The following is an 18,339-nucleotide window of genomic DNA, read 5'->3' as shown; positions in this document are numbered from 1 at the left end:
AAGCGTTGCTCGAAGATATATGCGGCGGTCGTCAGTACATAGCGCAAATTTCCTGCAAGCAAAAAAAAAAAGGCCGCTTTTTTTTTTATATAGCCGTGTCAAACCTTGGGGACGTCCAGGACATTGACGGGTGCGCGAGGACGTGCACGCGGTATGCGCATATAACCCCTCTCTGCTGCAGACCTTGCTTGTCGTGCGACCTTGCTATCGCGCGTACACTTTTTTATCTCGGCGGTGTAGTCCGTTCGCATCGGCGTTATTTCGCGCCGAAGAGCGCGATATGTATTATCCCATCTGTATACTGGCGGTGTCGCATTTACTCGCGTGTACGTAACGCACGAAGCCCGCTAACGGAAGTCGATTTACGACCAAAATAAATCGCGCTGCGCCTTGGCTGGCGCGAATATGGAGCGGCAGTATAAACGACTTGCTTTGGGCCTAAAGCAACCGAAATGTTTCCGCGAAGCAAGCATAGCACGCATCCAGGTTTCTTCGTGAAACTAGCTATCTTGACACATACATGCGTGTATCTGTGTAGTTTATGTTGTGTGGCGTATATCGCACCTGTCACGCTATTGGCCGCTCTAGAGGCCAGCCCAGCGACTGTGATGTTCTGTTGCTAATATAGCGACGGGCGTGCATATTTAAATGGCGTTAATTGTAAAGAAGGCATTATTTGCATGGTAAATTGCAGTGTGCAGATAGCTAATGAAAAAGATGCACTAATTCACTTTCTTTTTAAATCACAGTCGAGCGCATCTATATAACGAAAGGACTTGTATAACGAAGGAATAATTCTGTCCCGCGGTTCTTTTGAGAGCTGTGCGGTGCGCGACCTTTGCAGCGAAGTGGCCTGCATGTATACAATGAATGATTTCGGAAGCTCCGAGGGCTTCGTTAGGAAGTCGCTCGACTGTATTCATTTTAGTGCACATGTCACCCAATAGCATACAGTAAAGTCTCTCTAGTCGAAGTCCTATAGAAACTAGCACCGCTTCCTCGTGAGGCAATGCGGCTCCCATTGCCCGCGCTGAATGCATGATGTCACCACATCACGACAAGGACAAGCGCTTGTCTTTGTCGCCTCTACTTGTGTTCTGCGTCCGCTTTTGCGCCTATTGCATCGATATGGAATGCCAACTGTAGCCCGGTCTCGCACCTTGCTTGATACGTGTCGTGCAGGCGGTGCAGTTGCCATGGGGTCGAGCGTCAGTTTTCAGAAGCGAAGAACCCAGGATAGGTGCGCGTTTTTCGGTCCTTTATCAATTACAAAGTAATATTTGCCTCGTGCCGGGGAATTTCGTGGTACGTAGGTGCATCTTCCTGTATGGCGTCGTTCGGGGAAAATATGTCCTCCATGTAGATGATGGGACTCGGAATCACCCACGGCTGGATGGATGCTCTCCGCCCCCTTCAGACCGCCGCTCTGTTTTCCTCGTTCGGCGAGCATTGATTGAGACCCATCGAGACGATGGGCTTGTGCGTCACGTCGCATCGTCTGCTTATAAGCAACAACCTGCCTATAAGAGAGCGAGAGCTGCCGCGTTTTCCCCGCGACCCCTGTATGTAGGCGCGAGGACTGCGTGCCGCTGAGGATGCCGCCGAGGAAACGACCACGTGCTTGCCTCACACGTGCTCGCCTTATTACACGCGTTTGCGCGTTACACCGACTGTCAACACGTTGCGCGTCGCCGAACGAATCCGTATATGTAGAGAGATAGCCGTGCTATACACCGGCTTAGCATTGATTTCCAGAACGCGTGTTGGCCGCATAGTATTACTTACGGTTTCGTTTGGCACGCCCGCCTCGCGGTATAGCTCGTATGTTGCGATATGCGTTATATAGCGTTGCGCTGCTCGAGGTCGCTGGTTCGATCCGTTCCGCTGAGGCATTGGAGTGCAATAACGCTCGCGTGCCGCGCGTTTGGTGCAGGTTAAGTAGCCCCGGACGGTCAGAGTTAGCCCGGAGTCCTGGCCACGACGTCGTGCTTCGTAATCGTATTGTGATTTTGGCGCGTCAAATACCCCAGAATGTAAATTTGTCGTTTGGCACGACGTGATGGTGACTAACGTGGCCCTACAACGGCGGCCTTTACGCCGGTCACGTATGTACTATATAATACGACGGCCCACCTTGTGCCAGTGATCGTGATAATGCTATAGCTCCCCGAGCTGGGATATATATAGAGGCTTAACTCATTCATACAGTGCGGCGCGTCACGTCGCGGCCTCGACGAGGACGCGAGGCTTCTTCTGCTCTTATGTGATATCGTTACTTGATTTAAGGAGTCCTTGAGGGCGTTCCACTTGCGGCGAGACCTTGCCTCTTCGTTGGCACACATATTGAGCGAGAGATCTCGCAAGATGGCGACCGTGGATGTACCGATCGCTGTGCGATTAATTATCGCAAAATGAATCTGAAGGCAGGGTCTACCTTCGCGTGGTTCAACCTCCTCTGCCGTACGTTGTCTTGCACGCGTGGTTGTCGTGCGCGGTCGGTGTGTGTGTGTGTGTGTGTGTGTGTGTGTGTGTGTGTGTGTGTGTGTGTGTGTGTGTGTGTGTGTGTGTGTGTGTGTGTGTGTGTGAGAGAGAGAGAGAGAGAGAGAGATGGTCAGCTCAGCATGCACTCTAACCACCGCATTCCGCAGTCAGTGCGAAGCTTAGCGGAATGCGGCGGTTGCGCATTCCGCCGTATCTTTGAGGCGACGAAACTGGATTGTTCGAGCGTACGTTCGACCTAACTTTTGAACACTTCGTTTCTAATTGTACCCATACTTTTCTCGCGTATTACTTCTATTTACTATCTGCATATTGCGATCATGGTTATTTCCCTCGTTTCCTCTCGGTTCAATAGCTGCGTGGCCCGAAGTCGCGATACTTCCGACTCTCCGAATGCGAAGCTCTTGGTTATACCGTATCCACTCGCGTCTAAGGCTCGCGCCCCGTATAGTTTGTGTGAAAAAGAGCTTCCCTTAAGGCATCTTTAGGCGTTGTGCGTGCATAGCAATCGTGCCCGACGAACGGCACCTCCGCCGCGGGTCGTCCCGCCATTGCACGGTCTTCGGGATCGGCCCACGTATGCATGGGAGCTTTGTGTGTACACACGGACACGATCCATGAGGAACTAGCCCTTCACAGCTTTGCTGTAAACAAACAAACAAACAAACAAACAAAAACAACAACTTTGTTTTAGGAAGGGCAGCATTACATGTACAATTAAAAAACGGCGCCGAATAAAACAAAACACGAAGAAGGGAAACACGAGACAGCACGTAGGCGCCTACGTGCTGTCTCGTGTTTCCTTTCTTCGTGTTTTGTTTTATTCGGCGCCGTTTTTTAATCATGCTTAACCAACTAGCCCACCAACACATGCTCAATTACATGTACACATATATGCAGGAGTGGGTCCGAAGGTCAGCAGGTATACCTTCGCGACATCGCGCTTTGCAGCTCCTCCACATGATTCTATCGTCGTTTGCTTTCCACACTCGCGAGGTCAATGGACGGGAATTTGTGTTTGCCAAACGGCTGTCTATCACGGGAGCTCCGCTACCAAAGCGCGCCGCCTATACTTCATCCGAGGGGTCGACGCTGCCCGACCATTGCCAAGTCGAGGAGGTCCGTTTTTTTAATAGCGCACGGGTCACAATCTTTCGTCCCTGCCGTTTTGTGTAAACCGTGTTCCCTGTCGTGCTCGTACGAAACTACCAGAGAAGCCGATCGTACGCTGTAGAGTCTTCGTGGGAGTAGATAGGCAGGGCGTAATCTTTCGATGGCTCTTGAGCTCACAAGTGCGCGTGCTGGAGAGGCAGCAGACCTGCTAGCGGCTGGGGTCATCATCCACTCGAGGAGATAAAGCATGCAGTTGAACGAAGAGCGAGGACAAAAAAAAGTAACAATAGATAATGCAAAACCGTGAGAAATCGCACGTCCGGGACGTTCTGTATCTGCTCGCGCGACGTCTGAAATGTGCCGGAGGATCTAGCTGTTGGAATAGCGCACTGCTATATGAGCTGGTCGCCACCAAAAGGGCACTGTAGCGTGGAGTGTTCTACGCCGCGATTTGGAAAAAAAGAGAAAAGAAAATGAAAGCGTTTACGAAAATCGCAGGCAAGCTGCGTGAGCGTTTTTTTTTTTTTCACACTCTGTCAGACGTTTGTGCTCATTTTCTTTTTAACGCAGAATATTATTTGGATCTCATATTAGGTTTTCTTCGCCAGGCGTCCGACCGGGTATCCTCAATCGCGTCGTATTTTAGTCGTTGACAATGTCAGCATGAACGAAAAGGACAAGTGCGCTATGCATTTTTTTCGGGGAAGGGGGGACAGGGGGGGAGGAGGTGGTCCTGGATTCTTGACTTATCACTTGTCCGTGCGTCTTGATGCATGCATGCATGCGAGACGTTCTCACTGAAAGCGTCAGCGCAAGCAGAGAAGATATATCGAGGCACCAACTCCGCTGCGGTCACTTGTGGTCCAATTCGGACACGGCGAATTAGCAAACAAACAACTTTTGTGGCCGACTGTCCCCCGTTGGGACCCATCTATCCCGGTGGTGGTGGTGGTAAACATTTAATTCGCTTATTTACAGAGAGAGTTTAGGACGACCTCAAGGGCCGGCCCCTTACAAAATCTAGGAGGGGTCCCTAGTCCGGAACCCCTGTGGCCTCCGCGGCGGCTCGGGCCCTAGCCACGAGAGCTCTTTGGCTCTCGAAGGTAGAGCAGCCCAGCAGGGCAGCCTCCCAGCTCTCTCGGGTGGGTGGGGGGGAAGGGGAAAGGTAAGCCGCGTTAGAGGGGCAAGCCCTCACCATGTGTGGAAAACGTCCGAGAACGCGTAACCACACAGTGGGCACTCCCCAGAGAAAGCAGGGTTAAAGTACTGTAGTACTGCCGGGCACATTACCGTGTTAGTATAGAGACGGAGGAGCCAGCGCTCCTCTGCCTCGGAGCAAACCTTTCTTGCCGTACAGCTTCAGTATTGTGTACTGTAGCTTCAACATGGATCGGCCACTGCGATAGCGAAGGAAACCGGGCGTATATGTCGCTTCTGGAAGTCACTCGAACTTGCTGACACTCTGACGTCATTTGCCGGCGACGCCTTGCGTTAACCAAGCTACATGTGCAAGTACACTCAGCCTCGGGCCATTTTTTTTTTTTTTGTAGATTGAAATGAGTAAATGTCTGCGCTTGGCACGTGCATGCACATGTGTCCGGACAGTTGAGAACACAACGCTTTTAGAAACCCCAGTTGCTTAGTTCGTGAACATATCCAGTGGCTCTACCACCTTGGTCCTCGCCAGCCCCCTGATTTTTTTTTTTTTTTGGTAAGATGGCTCGCTGATAAAAGGGCCCGAGGCGTACGTGGATCGGGCCCGCTATGACACCTTGAGGTAAACTTGCGTCGCAATACTTCATGACTTCAAATGTGCTAGAGGCATGGAAGAATACCTACATAATATTAATTCATGACAACGTAAATAATTGTATTACAGGCTGCTATCGGGTGACTCGTAAAATAATCTCGAAGCCAAAGCAGACTGCATGTCTTGTGAAGGAGTGTTCGACAATTGATCGCATCCAAGTCTCCAATCAGGTCATTGAGGAGTCTCTAGAATATGACCAACCTAATATGTTGCCGTCTTAGATTATACAAGATAAGGTAGTCACGGAGGCGTTAAGCAGTTAAGGAGCGAGCATACGGGAACGTCTTAGGAAATATATATACAGATTCCACGGCTGCTGTAACCATTCACGACAGTAGCGCGAAAATGCCGATTAAGCACACTTACAAAAGCGTTAGCGCTCGGACATTGGGGAACACGAACAAACGTTTATTCTCTCTCTCTCCAATGCTGTTCATTACATGCTTTAGAAAAGTATTCAAAATGTTAGATTAGGAAACATTATAGGTTGTGTGTATAGGCATCAACAGTAAGCATTGCAGCAGCCTGTGGTTTGTGGATGACATCGTCCAGTTCAGCTACGCTGGAGATGACTTGCAACAAGTGATTGAAGACCTTAACTGGCAAAGCCTAAGCGTAGGTTTGACGATTAGTATGCAAAATACGAAGTGTTTAGCAGCACAATAAAATACCAAGTTTAGTGAGGCCAAGTACGACCCGAATCATAAGCAAATCTCCATACGAATAAAAATTGGTTAAAGCGCACCGTCTCAAGTATAGTATACCTTTCATGACTGTGAACTGCGGCTAACTGATATCCTAAAAGAATGTACAGTGAGAGCATTAGACAGTAACTAACCCATATATGGTACTGAAACTTAGAGGATAGCAAAGAGGCTTGGGAGGACACTAAGGACAACGCAACGAGTGGTGTACAGAAAAATTGTAGGCGCAACGTCAAAGGCCAACTGCAACGTTATATTGGTCCGCATCAAAAGCCGTTTCAGGCAACCTCCGTGCAAAACGTTACGCTTTGAATATGAGTGGGCACGCTGCAAAGAGCTCACAAAAAAATTAACGTTTTTAAGCATAGAATGCTTTTAGCTCGTTGTCAGCGACCTTCAAGTGACCTCGAGTCAAACGCCAAAGCTGTTATCCCGGAATTCCAACGAGAACATCTGGACAAGTTGCGAGAACATAGCGAACGAGATCTTCCGGGTGACCAGTCAGAACTTACGGAAATGCGGTCTCCAGCTCCCGACCCTTTGTACAGGACCGCATTACATACGCTAGTTACTGCTGAAACACGTTAAAAAAAATATTGCTTCCGAGTTCTTCCTAATGTTCACAATATTACTCAAGCTGTAACTTTTTTAGGACGCGCACGTTTTATTTGTCATTTCCAATAACGACGTTCAAAAGGCCAGATACAGATCACCATACACGTCACTCTCATCATTTGGCGCTGAGACAGAGTTGCCTTAGCTCTTTGGAACTCCAGCGGTCCGTGAGTACCGTAGCGCGGGTTTTGCATCGCCTCGAGAGATGGCGCCACGCCGCGTGGCGCCTCCTTCGGGCGCTTTTCTTCTAGCTGAGCAGTGCGCTGTCTCCCTGGTGTGTTTCGCTGCCTGTCGTGCCGCCTTCAGCCGGTTTTCTTCTTCTATCCGGGCAGCGTCCCTATGGACTATTGCACAGTATTGCGTGGTGAAGTGTGGTGAGGTGTGGTGTGCCGTTGCGAACATGGCACTACACCCATTTTTAAGATTGTGGCTAGTATCATCTCCAACCAATCTGCTCTACGGGTTGCCATTACTCGCGATTACGGGAGAGCGAGCCATCTTTTATACCGAAATTCGTTGAAAAAAAAAAAAGATGCCGCCGCTATCGCTTGCCAGAAATGACGCAGGAGTCGGGTCTTTGAAAACCAGTGCCGCGCCTTGACATAAATTCTGAGATTGTAGGCGGCGTCCGCAGCGCGCTGAATGTCTCAGAGGCCCTCCGGGATTTGCGTCATATCCGCTAGCCACCAGATGCGCGCGTTGTCTGCTCAGATAGGTGCTATTTAAGGGCTTTAAAGAAGAAAATTTGACAATTACCAGCCCTACAACTCAGCCGAGATTGCTTCAATTTTATTGCTGCTCATTTATAGTAATGAACATTGCCCGCGAGAAATTTCGTCGCAGTGGGCAAGCGGCCAATACTACGGATTAGAGCGTGGCCTCCTAGATTGGACAACGCGCGTAATCAGATCTCGAATTCTATAATCCACAATGAAATGGGTGTAGTCAACGTTGGTGTAGTTTAAGAGTAAGAAATAGAGTTGGGAAGATTATGTAATCCGCAGGGCAGATAGCCGGTGGTTTACTATGCAGTGTAACAAAGTGAATGTCAAGTGTAATGCAGCGCAATACAGCAGAGGAGTGTTATGAGGTCAGGAAATTGCAGGCAAGGAGTCGGCTGACACAACTCAGGGATGATTGGAGATCGGCGGGGAGACAATATAGACTGCCGCTTTAGGGAGAAACTGGCAGGTGAAGAGTTGACGCTGCCGTCGATCATAAATGTGACCTTGGGGACGCTACCGTTGTCGCTATCCGTTGGCGGTGTGCAAAGGGCCGTAATAAGCTGACGACGACGCAAGGTTGCGCTTTTGTCACGCTGTCGTTTACAGCTGTCGCGTTGCAGGCCCTCCCGTTCCCGCTGTAAGTGCAATCAAGCTCGCATCCTGTCCCAGAAACATAGACAAAAAAACTCAGTGCCCTTCCACTCTGTGAAGAAGGATGACCAGCGAAGCTCTGAATGTGGGGCCCTTAATGGCGAACTGCACCTCCGCCGCGGGTCGGCCCGGCATTGCACTATCTTCGGGACCGGCCCACGTATGGGGAGTTTTTCGCTTACCACTGCGACACGGAAATTTCCTTGAACGGTAGAGGTATACAGCTTCGCTGTGAAACAACGGGCGCTGCGTGTCTGCGGCTCAGCTGCTGGCGACACCCGACCCCTTATAGCGATGTCTTTCTTGGAATATAAATAATGCCCAGCGCGCCCTGCAGTCGTCGCATCCCGTCGGCGATTGCGCGACATACGAGCGGCTCATGCGTATGCTTACACGCACGTCGCGCGTGTCGACAGCTCGCGATAGTTGGCGCGGCGTCGTGTCGCAAACGAGCGAGAAGCTGCTCTCCTGATACGTCAGCGCGTAGCGCCACGTCTGTAGGCGGGTTATCTCGAGTGAACGCCCTGATGACACCGTAACGTGCCTATTTCAGTAGCGCAGTGTGGCAACTGGAAAAATTTGGGAGAGCGATGATGAAGTGCCGCCCTTGCGTCGTTCTATCTTGTCTTATCAAAAAAAAATTTTTTTGTGGTTTTCTGTTTGTTGCTCTTGTGAAATAGTATCTTGACGCGTTCATACGCTCGCCACTGGACGACAGGCGTTTCCATCATCATTAATTCCAACCCATCTTTATTTTTCTTTAGTAATTCGGTGCATAGTTTCTTTTTCTTTAACACGCAGCGGCGATAATGATGCAGACATTGGAACAGTATAGCTGTGTCCGACATATTCAGGCCGCTGAACACCTGCACACCCGAAAGCTAAATTATATGCGGACCGTGGGGTCGCTGAAAGAAAGAAAGAAAAAAAAAGCGGACCTTCTTCGTAATTAACATGCATAAACCGAAATTGAGGAGTGCGCTGCAAAGTTCGCAATGCCACGTCTGGACCGCACTCCTCAATTTGAGGTTACATTTGCAGGCAGAGCAGAAAATGAGCTTTATCGCGCAATCATTAGTCCATATACTTTTGCTCACCGGCATACCGACTGAATTAGGTGCGAGCGAGATGGCTCCTTTGCTCAGTCCGTTATGTCAGTGTTCGTTGTTACAGTGCGTTTCATGCTGCAAATGCTCAGGTCTCCTTTTTTTTAATCATGTCTTGGTAAGAGCACATCATCGCTTGCAACAGGTCGCTCAAAAATTAACAAACAGAAAAAATAAATAAATACTTGGGTACTTCGTTTGCCCGTTGCGTGTAGTTCCAACAGAAACTAAACTCATTTCGTAAGTAACTCACAAAATACTCGTAAGACCTATTCTTCAACATGTCGCTGCTACACGGGGTGATCATACTTAAATTTTGCACTATTTTGAAAAATCACTTGTGGCACGTAGCATAATTCCATTGCTTGAGCTGGAATATTCAGCAAGGCGGGCATTACTTGCTCAAGAAATCGAAACAATTAATCAACTAATTGATGAAAGTGCATTAAGTTCTTAATTATGTTGCGGCTTATGTTGTAATTTCTTCATTGTAGCCAGATAGTTTGCAAGGTATATCCACTAAGAACAGATTTTATGGATGGCACGGGTTTTGATATATTTTCCACCAAACTCGCCATAAAAGCACGCCTTGTTAACAAAACGCTTTCTTCTGCATTGAAGCACAAGCATGACTAGAACGCCTAGATATTTCGTTGCACTCTTTGGCAGTGATAATCTAATATCTCGAAACTGATGTCATCCAAAGAATGTATTATAAGTGAATACGCCTTGCAATCTCGCCGGCTGTAAATTGCAATATGTGCCGTAAAGTTAATTAACCAATTGATTAGAGCATTACCGTTAATTTAATATGTGTTTCGATTTCTTGTGCAAGTAATGTCCGCCTCTGAATATTCCAGCTCAAGGAATGGAATTATGCTTTCTCCCATAGATGATCTTTAAAAATCCTGTAAAACTTAAACATGATCACCCGCTATATAACTCCTGCACATTTACCACTATAAACAAGACAGAGAATGTGTTCACAGAAAGGCTGTTAGCTTCATAGGTCGCCCTTATCATGGAAAATTTCGTCCCTCTTCTCAGACGGAGATTCTTGGTCTGCTGCTCTCTCTCGTAGAGACCACATTTTCTCAAGCTCCTTTACCCAAGTTCACCTTTCCGAACCTTTTTCACCTGTCGCGCGCGAAACCGTCATCTACAAGAAACTGTCATTGGTTACACGTATCTGACTTGTATACGCTTGCACCAACACATTAAAAATAGTTTTGTTTTTATTGCGATAGCAGTCATATATACACTCCAGGCGCATTTCCGTCGTCATCTTCGCCGTCGGCGTGACGTTCCATATAAATTTCAAGTGTGGCCGCGCGCTGCATGCTGTAGGTGCGAGTGAAACCGTGCGACGGTGAGTCGGCGATCGCGGCTGTCTCGCCCACGCAAGGGAGGGAAGCGGGGAGGAAGCACCGCCTAAAACCCCTTAAACTTCGTAAAGTAGCGACACCCTCCTCCTCCGCCTTCACTCCTCCTCGTTTCTCCTCTCTTTCACGCTCCCTCTTGGACCGTGGCGCCGCCTACACTGCTCGAGCGTAGCAACGGCGCCAACGTGCGCTCCTCGCCACTCCGTGGACGCTTCTCGAGCAAAAATGGCGCTGATGCACGGCGCGAGGGCCCACGTGATGCTATTAGGCCAATAACGACGCAGCGTCGGCCTCGGCCACAGCGCGCGAGGAGGAGGCGGCATTCTGCAAAGCGTGGCAGTACTTTACGAAGTTTAAGGGGTTTTACCGCCGTCTTCCACCGCGCGGCGCAAGGCGGCGAGGGAAGGGGGCAGTTGCGCGGGCCCTATGTCGAAAGCGATCTGCGATGGGGGCAAGAGCGCGCCTAGTGCTGATAGCTTCGTGTGCGCTGTGTTCTTGCCGCTTATTTCGCGTTGAAGCGAGAGGCAGCGCGAAGGTGAATTCGCTCCCTGATGCATGCCCTGTCTTGAATGCGACCGCCTTACGTGACGGACGAAGGGACGGCTTTCCTCGTTGGGTAGGCATAGAAATGCTTACGCACCTAAATAGGTACCGCAAACAGCGCGCACGTGAGGTTTTTGAAACCTGCAGCGTTAATTTTCTGACACGCGGGCACGCATCTGTCAGCTCTCGGTCGATTTTCACGCATGTAGACAAAAGAAGTTGAAAATCTGTCCCGCTGATTCTTTTCCTTATTACATGCATGTAACCTTCCTCGCGCTTTTATAGTAGTGTATACGAATTCTGTAAGAGATTTGGTTGTTAATGATGAACGCTCTGACCCGGCCGTGCCTCTTTTCTGTGCCCTGTGTCGCCCCGTTCCAAGTTCTGCCGTTAAAGATGTACCAACGAGCCGAAATGAGCACGCTAATATAGAGAGAGTGCTCATCGATGACTGGTATAGTCTGTGCAGTCATGCAACACGTCTCAGCGTCAACTGGACCTTAGATATTTACTGGAAAAAGAAAAAAAAGAAACTCGAAGGTCGACGCGAAAAATTTTCCGCCGGAAGTTTGTGAAAGGTTATCCAGAAAAATATATTCGCCTGGAAAAACAAAAGCAAGAAGAAAACGATCTTTCTGGCAGAAATAAAAGAACGACAAAAGTGGGCCAAACTATAGAAAAACAAGAAACGAGAACGCTGAACCCTTAGTACAGAGGTGAAGGTACGAGGTCTGCGAGAAACTTCCGCAGGCACGGGAAATTTCTTTGCCGGAAGAAATTTAGCACAGCGTTATCGGTCTGCCGCCTACCACTGCAGCTTCCACTCCACTGAGCACACACACGTTACTACACCCCGTGCTCGCGCAATCGGCGGCACAGGCCGTGACTGAGTATAACGGTAACGGTGTGCCAACCCCCGTCTCGAACGCTCGCGAGAATTTTCGATCGCGATGCTGCAACGTCGCTCTTTTCCTCGAAGCTAGGCGATCGCACCGTGTCAAAAAAAAGGAATATGACCCCCCCCCCCCTCGTCACTCAGATCCGCGGCGTGCCCCAGAATGATTTCTGTATCGGTCGCAACCACGCAATCAGCGAGTCGTGTGCGGCGACTCGACCGGATATCCGGCGTGTGTCGCAATCTCGCCGCCGAATAGGAAAGGGGGCCGACTGGCGGTGTACCGTGTGCACTTCATTCTATGGTGTTGCACGCCGGGGTGCGTTGACACGGCTGGACCGCGGCGCGACGACGTCGTCGCGTCGCTTTGTTCGCCCGCTTCCTGTTTCGCTCTTTGTTTTTTTTTTCCGCCTTATCTGCAGGCGATTACTCGCTTTTGATTGGTGCACTCCTGCGTGCGGCGCGAAAGTGATGGAAAAAAAAAAAAGTTCGGTGGCTCTCCGTACGCGCGCACGGGTTTTTTTTTTTCACGCGCCTGCGTGCTGTTGTGTTTTTCCCGTCTGACGCGCGCGCGCGCGCGAACACGCGATGGTCGTACGATCCCGAAGCGGATGAGCTGGGTGCTGCTTTTTCTTTTTTTTTTATCTCGCGTAAAAATGTGTCAGACGAAGGACGGATCACGGAGTCGTGTTGCGGTATAGCTTGTGAATTAGTGCAATCGTTTATGGACTAATTAACTAATAAAAGATCGCGAGTTTTCATCCAGTGACATTTCCGTTAACGACCATGTCAGTTGGAGTAGCCCTAAAAAGAAAGAAGAAATATTGCCACGATGGCGGCTTCAGAGAAAATTGCTGCGGCCGTGTTTTGTAGCGACCCATTTTATTTTACATCGGTTTGAAATTTTGATCCTTCGTGCCTGTAGCGACGGCGGGGGGAGGTCAGGGGAAGGAATAATCTAAAATGTACAAAAAAAAAGAGAGAGAAAGAAAGAAATGCAGATTGTCACAGTCTTTGCTACTCGCGCCAAACGAAGGTCTTTACGAAAACTGCCTTTCCTTAATCATATAAGGTGACCCAGCTAGCGTTAGCCAAGCTGTTAAACGAAAACAAAAAGATGTTAGAAACACGGTGCAAGATGCGATTTCGAGACCTAAGGTATTCGGTCTCAGACGTCTGACGAGCGAACACCGTATACACCTTAAAATCGTATCTCGTATCGTGTTTCTCAAATCTTTTTTTTTTTTAGCAACTTGGCTAACGTTATCTGGGACGCACGGTAAATACGCGTGTACGCCGGTTGCGAGCTGAGCACTGCAATGTGTAATCTCCCAACTTGAAACGGGTAGAATTTTCGCGCCGCGGACTCGTGGGGTGCCAATGGCTTCGCCACATGGCTTTGCATTGCGGAGAAGCTACGTTGGCCGCAACATTTAGGTCAGATATGATGGCAGTAACGCGTCGGTGCGGGAAAACAATAGTTGTTACATTTTCTAAATTTATTTGGGCCTGAAAATCGGTGCCGTGAATACAAAGTTCGCTTCACGTGTGTGCCTTACCCTTGTATGGAAGCGCGGATATGGATGTGAGCAGGAAAAGAGGAAAATGAAAGCGAGATCGAGTTGATTCCTGGGTGTCCTTAATAAGCGATATAATCACCTCAGCTTCGTTGTTTCAGTTCCTGACGGTATCTTTGCCGAGAGACGCTTCCCACTGCTGTGCTGTGTGGTGGCCATTGTCTTTTAATAGGTGTCCGTGCTGCCATCTGGCGGTTAGGGAGTAATGTTTTTCTCATCCTGTTGATGCGCTCACGCGCGCGCGCGCGTTCGAGTGTCTGGCTTTTTTTAACGTGACGAAACACCCGGGCAAAACATGTCTATTTTGACAGCCGGAATGCGGCAGTCACGGCTGGCAGTCGCGACACCGGTACACTTCAGCGTAACACTCGCAAATGTGTGTTTTGAAGTGCGGGAAGGTGATAAAATGAAGTGGTTTAATACAGGGATTTATTGCTACGGTCAAGGAGTCTTTGAGCATTGGGTATATCAAGGTGTGAGTGTGTGTGTGTGTGTAGAGAGAGAGAGTTTTATATTTTGTGTTTATGCTGCGGTGTGCTTTTTCTCTGGTATCCGATGCCTCTAGCACTCATTTCAATAAAGACAATGTGTTGAAAGTGTGGTGCAGGTAGAAGTTGTATAATTAAGATGTACATAAAAGTACCCTTCACAAGGCAGGCACAACTCAAAATATTAATTCTATGCTAGAAGTTGTAATAAGCACGGACCAGAGCACATGCTTCTGCTAGAACTTTTAAAAAGGGTTTTCAAAAATTGAGAATAGAAGAAAATGAAATGTTGTGAGGCAATGGTGATAGGAGGTGGGCTGCCCTCCATGCAGAAGAAGCTTGCTGCTATTGTCTCAACCGCTGTATGCGATGCCTAAACGTTGCGAAGGCCCCTTTATGATTCGGATTGGAAGGCCCCTTTATGATTGCGAGCAGCAGCCCCGACCTAAATACATTGAAACTGATAATCATCTGGCTTGGCATGCGCCGAACGTATTTCGATGATGTTGCCATGTTTTAAAAGGAGGAGTTAAAATCTAGTGGCCACTGGAAGCAGATTTTTTTTTTCATTCAGGCTGACTTTATGTATAATGGCTGCCGAAAATCACACATGTTTAAAAATAAACATCGAGTTTACAACCCTGTCACTCTAGAACATAGGCAGATATCATGATATTGCTAACATCGGGAGTTAACACATCTGAAGTGGAGAAAATTGATACCTTATACATTGCTCTGCAAGATAACGGTAAGCTACTAATAGGACTTTTGAAGAACTTACACAAGTGATCTAGCAACTTTTTTGCAAACTCCAATTTATTACATGACATTTCTTAATTTTAGATCCTGTAATATGTGCAGCTCATGGAATTATAATATCTGTGCTTGACTCAGAATTCAGAGTTGCAAATTTGTTACTTCCTTTTTCTTAATCTAAAAATTTTCAGCAACTTTTGTTAAAAATTTGAGACAATCAAATCTAAAGTCTGCTCCCAGCACTTCCTAATGCTTAACTCTCTCATGTGCAGCAAAGTTTCCCAAGCAGATTAATATTTCCGCATTTTACATGTACTTGAATACGGAAATCAGCGTTGGCCCCAAGATAAGCAGGAGATGCTTTTGGCATTTAGCCCGGTACACGACCAGTCGCATCAACTACTGCACCCATAAGGGCTTCAACACGTTCCGACAGCGAGAGTACACATCTTTCCAATCCACCGCTCACATTGTGTCAGGTGCCATGTCACACCATCTGTCTCCCTATTTAAGGTTTCTCCTATTTACTCACAGGTGCCAGCCTGAAAGAGAAGCCACTCTTCTTGTTTCTTGCAGCCTTTTCCAACTGTTAGCATTGGAACTGGCACTTTAATACAGTGATGAGACATGCTTCTATTTATTTCGCTCTCATGTTTCATCTGTTCGCAAGTTACTTACATGCATCGGCTCCACCTTGTGTGCAGGCTGCCCGTGACAAAGGTTTTCCAGAGGAATGCGAGTTTGTCATTGAGGTACAAGGAGGCGGCACCATCTGTAGCATTGAGGAATTGGACGAGGCTCTACGCAAAAGAGACAAGGAGTAAGCGATTCTCTCTTTCTCTATTTGTGTTTTCAACAGTGCTCGGGCATTTTCCAGAAACACAAAAACAAAAGAAAGAATAGTGGTCCTCATCGATACGAATACCTAATTCCTGAAAAGAAAAAAATACCCTACTCCTTACATTGCAGAGCCAGTGCTATGAGCATCCTGCCTTGTGGTCTTTTTTTCTGTGTATTTTACGTATTGAGGCAGTAAGTGGGAGGGCAGTCATAATCATAATTAAGTTTGGTACTGAACACAATTTTTTCCATTACTAAGTGAAGCCATTCATTTAACATCGCTTTGCGAGTGACAAGGCCTGTTATTGACTGGGCCATGTCGTAGAGCTGTTACTGTGAAGCTGATCCTGTAAAAATTATTTGCTAATTTTGTTTGCCTTTATTGTATTTACCTCCTTTTTATTCCAAGTGCACAGCTGGCCTTGCAGTGCATTTTATTTCTTATACTTTCTGTTGCTATGTAATTTTTACACTTTCTGTATATTTTTCCCTTTAACTTTGTCACAATAATCTCGTCTTTTATAAAGGGGAACCAAAATTCCTAGTTCTTTATGAATTCGTTAACTCTTGAACTCTCGTAACTCTTGAATTCTTATAACCTCTGGTGTTTTGGATAACCACAAGCTCTACTGAGGTACTGGTATGCGCTTTAACGAGAGGCCAGGTAGATGCATGCAGATATGTCAGAACCTCTGACAAAGACTGGACGTCCAGACAACTGCATTTAACATTGGCTGAGACGTCATTTCTGGCTTCCAGTGGAAAACAGTCTTGAGCCAACCTGCGCAGCACTGTTGAGCCTCACATTTTTTTTTAGCGTCCTCGTCACGCAGTTCACTGTAAGCATGTCTGCATCTGTGAATTACATGTGTCTGCTGACGGATGTGGCGTGTCTTGTGTCTGGGATGCCGCAGGGCCAAGCTGTACACCTTCAAGGTGGACCACTTCTATGGTGGCACTGCTACAAGCATCAGCCAGCAGCAGCAGAGGCCCGTGGTGATCCTGCACGGCGACCTTGGCGCACCAGGCTTCAAGCACTTCCATGAAGCTCTCGAGGAGCGAGCCAAGAGCAGGAAGATCAGCTATGTGCTGCGCCACTTCGTTCGGGTGGGTGGTCCGACTGTTATTTAAAAAGGCACTCTGATGAAAAACTGGAATTAACCTCGTGGAGAGTTTTAGCCTGTCCGTAAATTCTTACCATTTATGGATTGCCGTGTTGTCGCAGCCATGGACAGCAGTAGTAAAGCTGGTAGTGGGATCTTGCGATGCCTTGTGCAACTACAGTGCGTTCGAACTGCAATGTGTTGGGATAATTTTTGTGTTACATGCGTCGTCTTGTTGAAGGAAAATAATTAACGTCACATAGCGTTAACCATTATGTTGCTGCCGACTGTACTCTTCAGCAGCAGTCAAGTACGTTATGGTAAATCACTGATGTGTTAGCTTGTCGTACTGGGGTTAAAACCCGCATCACAAGATGTGACCACAAGCAGTGTTGCTGCCGTACGCCTCTCCAGTAGCCCAGTGTTCTACAAATGCTAATACATTTACAGACAAGCAAACACTTCCTAATAACACTCCTTTCAGAAAGAAGTAGGCAATTTTTACCAAGGGTGGATGGAGGCTTGATATGTTAGAAAACAAAAAGATCTAAAAGTGTAACATGACTGGAGATGAAACCTCCACATTTTCGAAGCAGCTCCCTGTGGCACCACAGGTAGCGGCAATGTGGGGCAGGTTTGCGGACTGTAGCTGAATAAGCTCAATTTTCACCATAACATAAAGATGGTTACTGGCAGAAGCCTCTCTTTTGACGCGTTGAGCTGTGTGTGCCATATTGGCACATTTATCAATGCTATCACCCATGACATCCTTCTTTATTCAGCATTCTCTTCAGCCTTAACTGTGTGCTGTTTGGTTAGAGGGTGCTCCTTAGCACCTCTTCTCAGTTGACTGTGCTCTAACAAGGGCATGCCACCATCACTTCTATAGAGCAACCAATTTTCTACACCACATGAGCATCTTTTTGAGTAACCTTAATCTTGATAAAATCTGCCTGAACTTTTTTTTAGTATGGCCTAACTTATACCCCAGTCACACGGGCATACCAAAGGTTACCAAAGTGATATGTGTCAATGCTACACAAGGCATATGTGTTAGCGCTACGTGGTCTCCAGGTGATCTCCGCTGAAGTTTTTAACAGAAACTGCAGCATATTCTAAAATGCAAAATTGATGAGGAACAACAACAACCACCAAAAAAGAAAAGAAAAATAATAAAAGCTAACGACAGGTAGAAAAAAAGCAAAGACACTTCGACGCATAGAAGCTGATAACGAAATCAAACATGGCACCCATGTTGCGTCAATATTGTTGATAGTGACAGGCTATGCCATCGCTGTGCCGGCCCATTCAACATTGACATTGCTAGTGTCATAATAGTGTTTAGTGTTTAGAGACCTCTATTATACAGTGAAACTTGTTTTTAACAGGTACAAATTGAACTTCCGTATCTATACGGAAATTTTTACTTCTGTAAAATTTCTGTAATTTTTACTTACTTCTCAAGAGTATTCCCTTGAAATTTCAAAGGACAAACGCAGACTTGCTTGACTCAAAGCTCCCTTCATCTAGGC

General features: G+C 47.5%; 1 protein-coding gene across 4 annotated transcripts in view; it reads left to right on the top strand.

Annotated features, from left to right (window-relative positions):
- The window catches only part of Uggt (UDP-glucose-glycoprotein glucosyltransferase), a 190,324-nt gene that overhangs the window by 79,335 nt on the left and 92,650 nt on the right, over positions 1–18,339 (top strand). For all 4 annotated transcript variants that reach the window (XM_065439706.2, XM_065439714.2, XM_065439733.2 and 1 more), the window contains exons 5-6: positions 15,569–15,684; positions 16,619–16,811. In XM_065439706.2, the coding sequence (XP_065295778.1) occupies positions 15,569–15,684; positions 16,619–16,811 (309 nt within the window). The remainder of the gene's footprint in view (positions 1–15,568; positions 15,685–16,618; positions 16,812–18,339) is intronic.

Source organism: Dermacentor albipictus, chromosome 1 (genome assembly GCF_038994185.2).
Source record: "Dermacentor albipictus isolate Rhodes 1998 colony chromosome 1, USDA_Dalb.pri_finalv2, whole genome shotgun sequence".
In the NCBI taxonomy this organism is placed as follows: domain Eukaryota; kingdom Metazoa; phylum Arthropoda; class Arachnida; order Ixodida; family Ixodidae; genus Dermacentor; species Dermacentor albipictus.
Note: the sequence above shows the minus strand (reverse complement) of the source record. Positions and strands in the feature narration are given on the sequence as shown.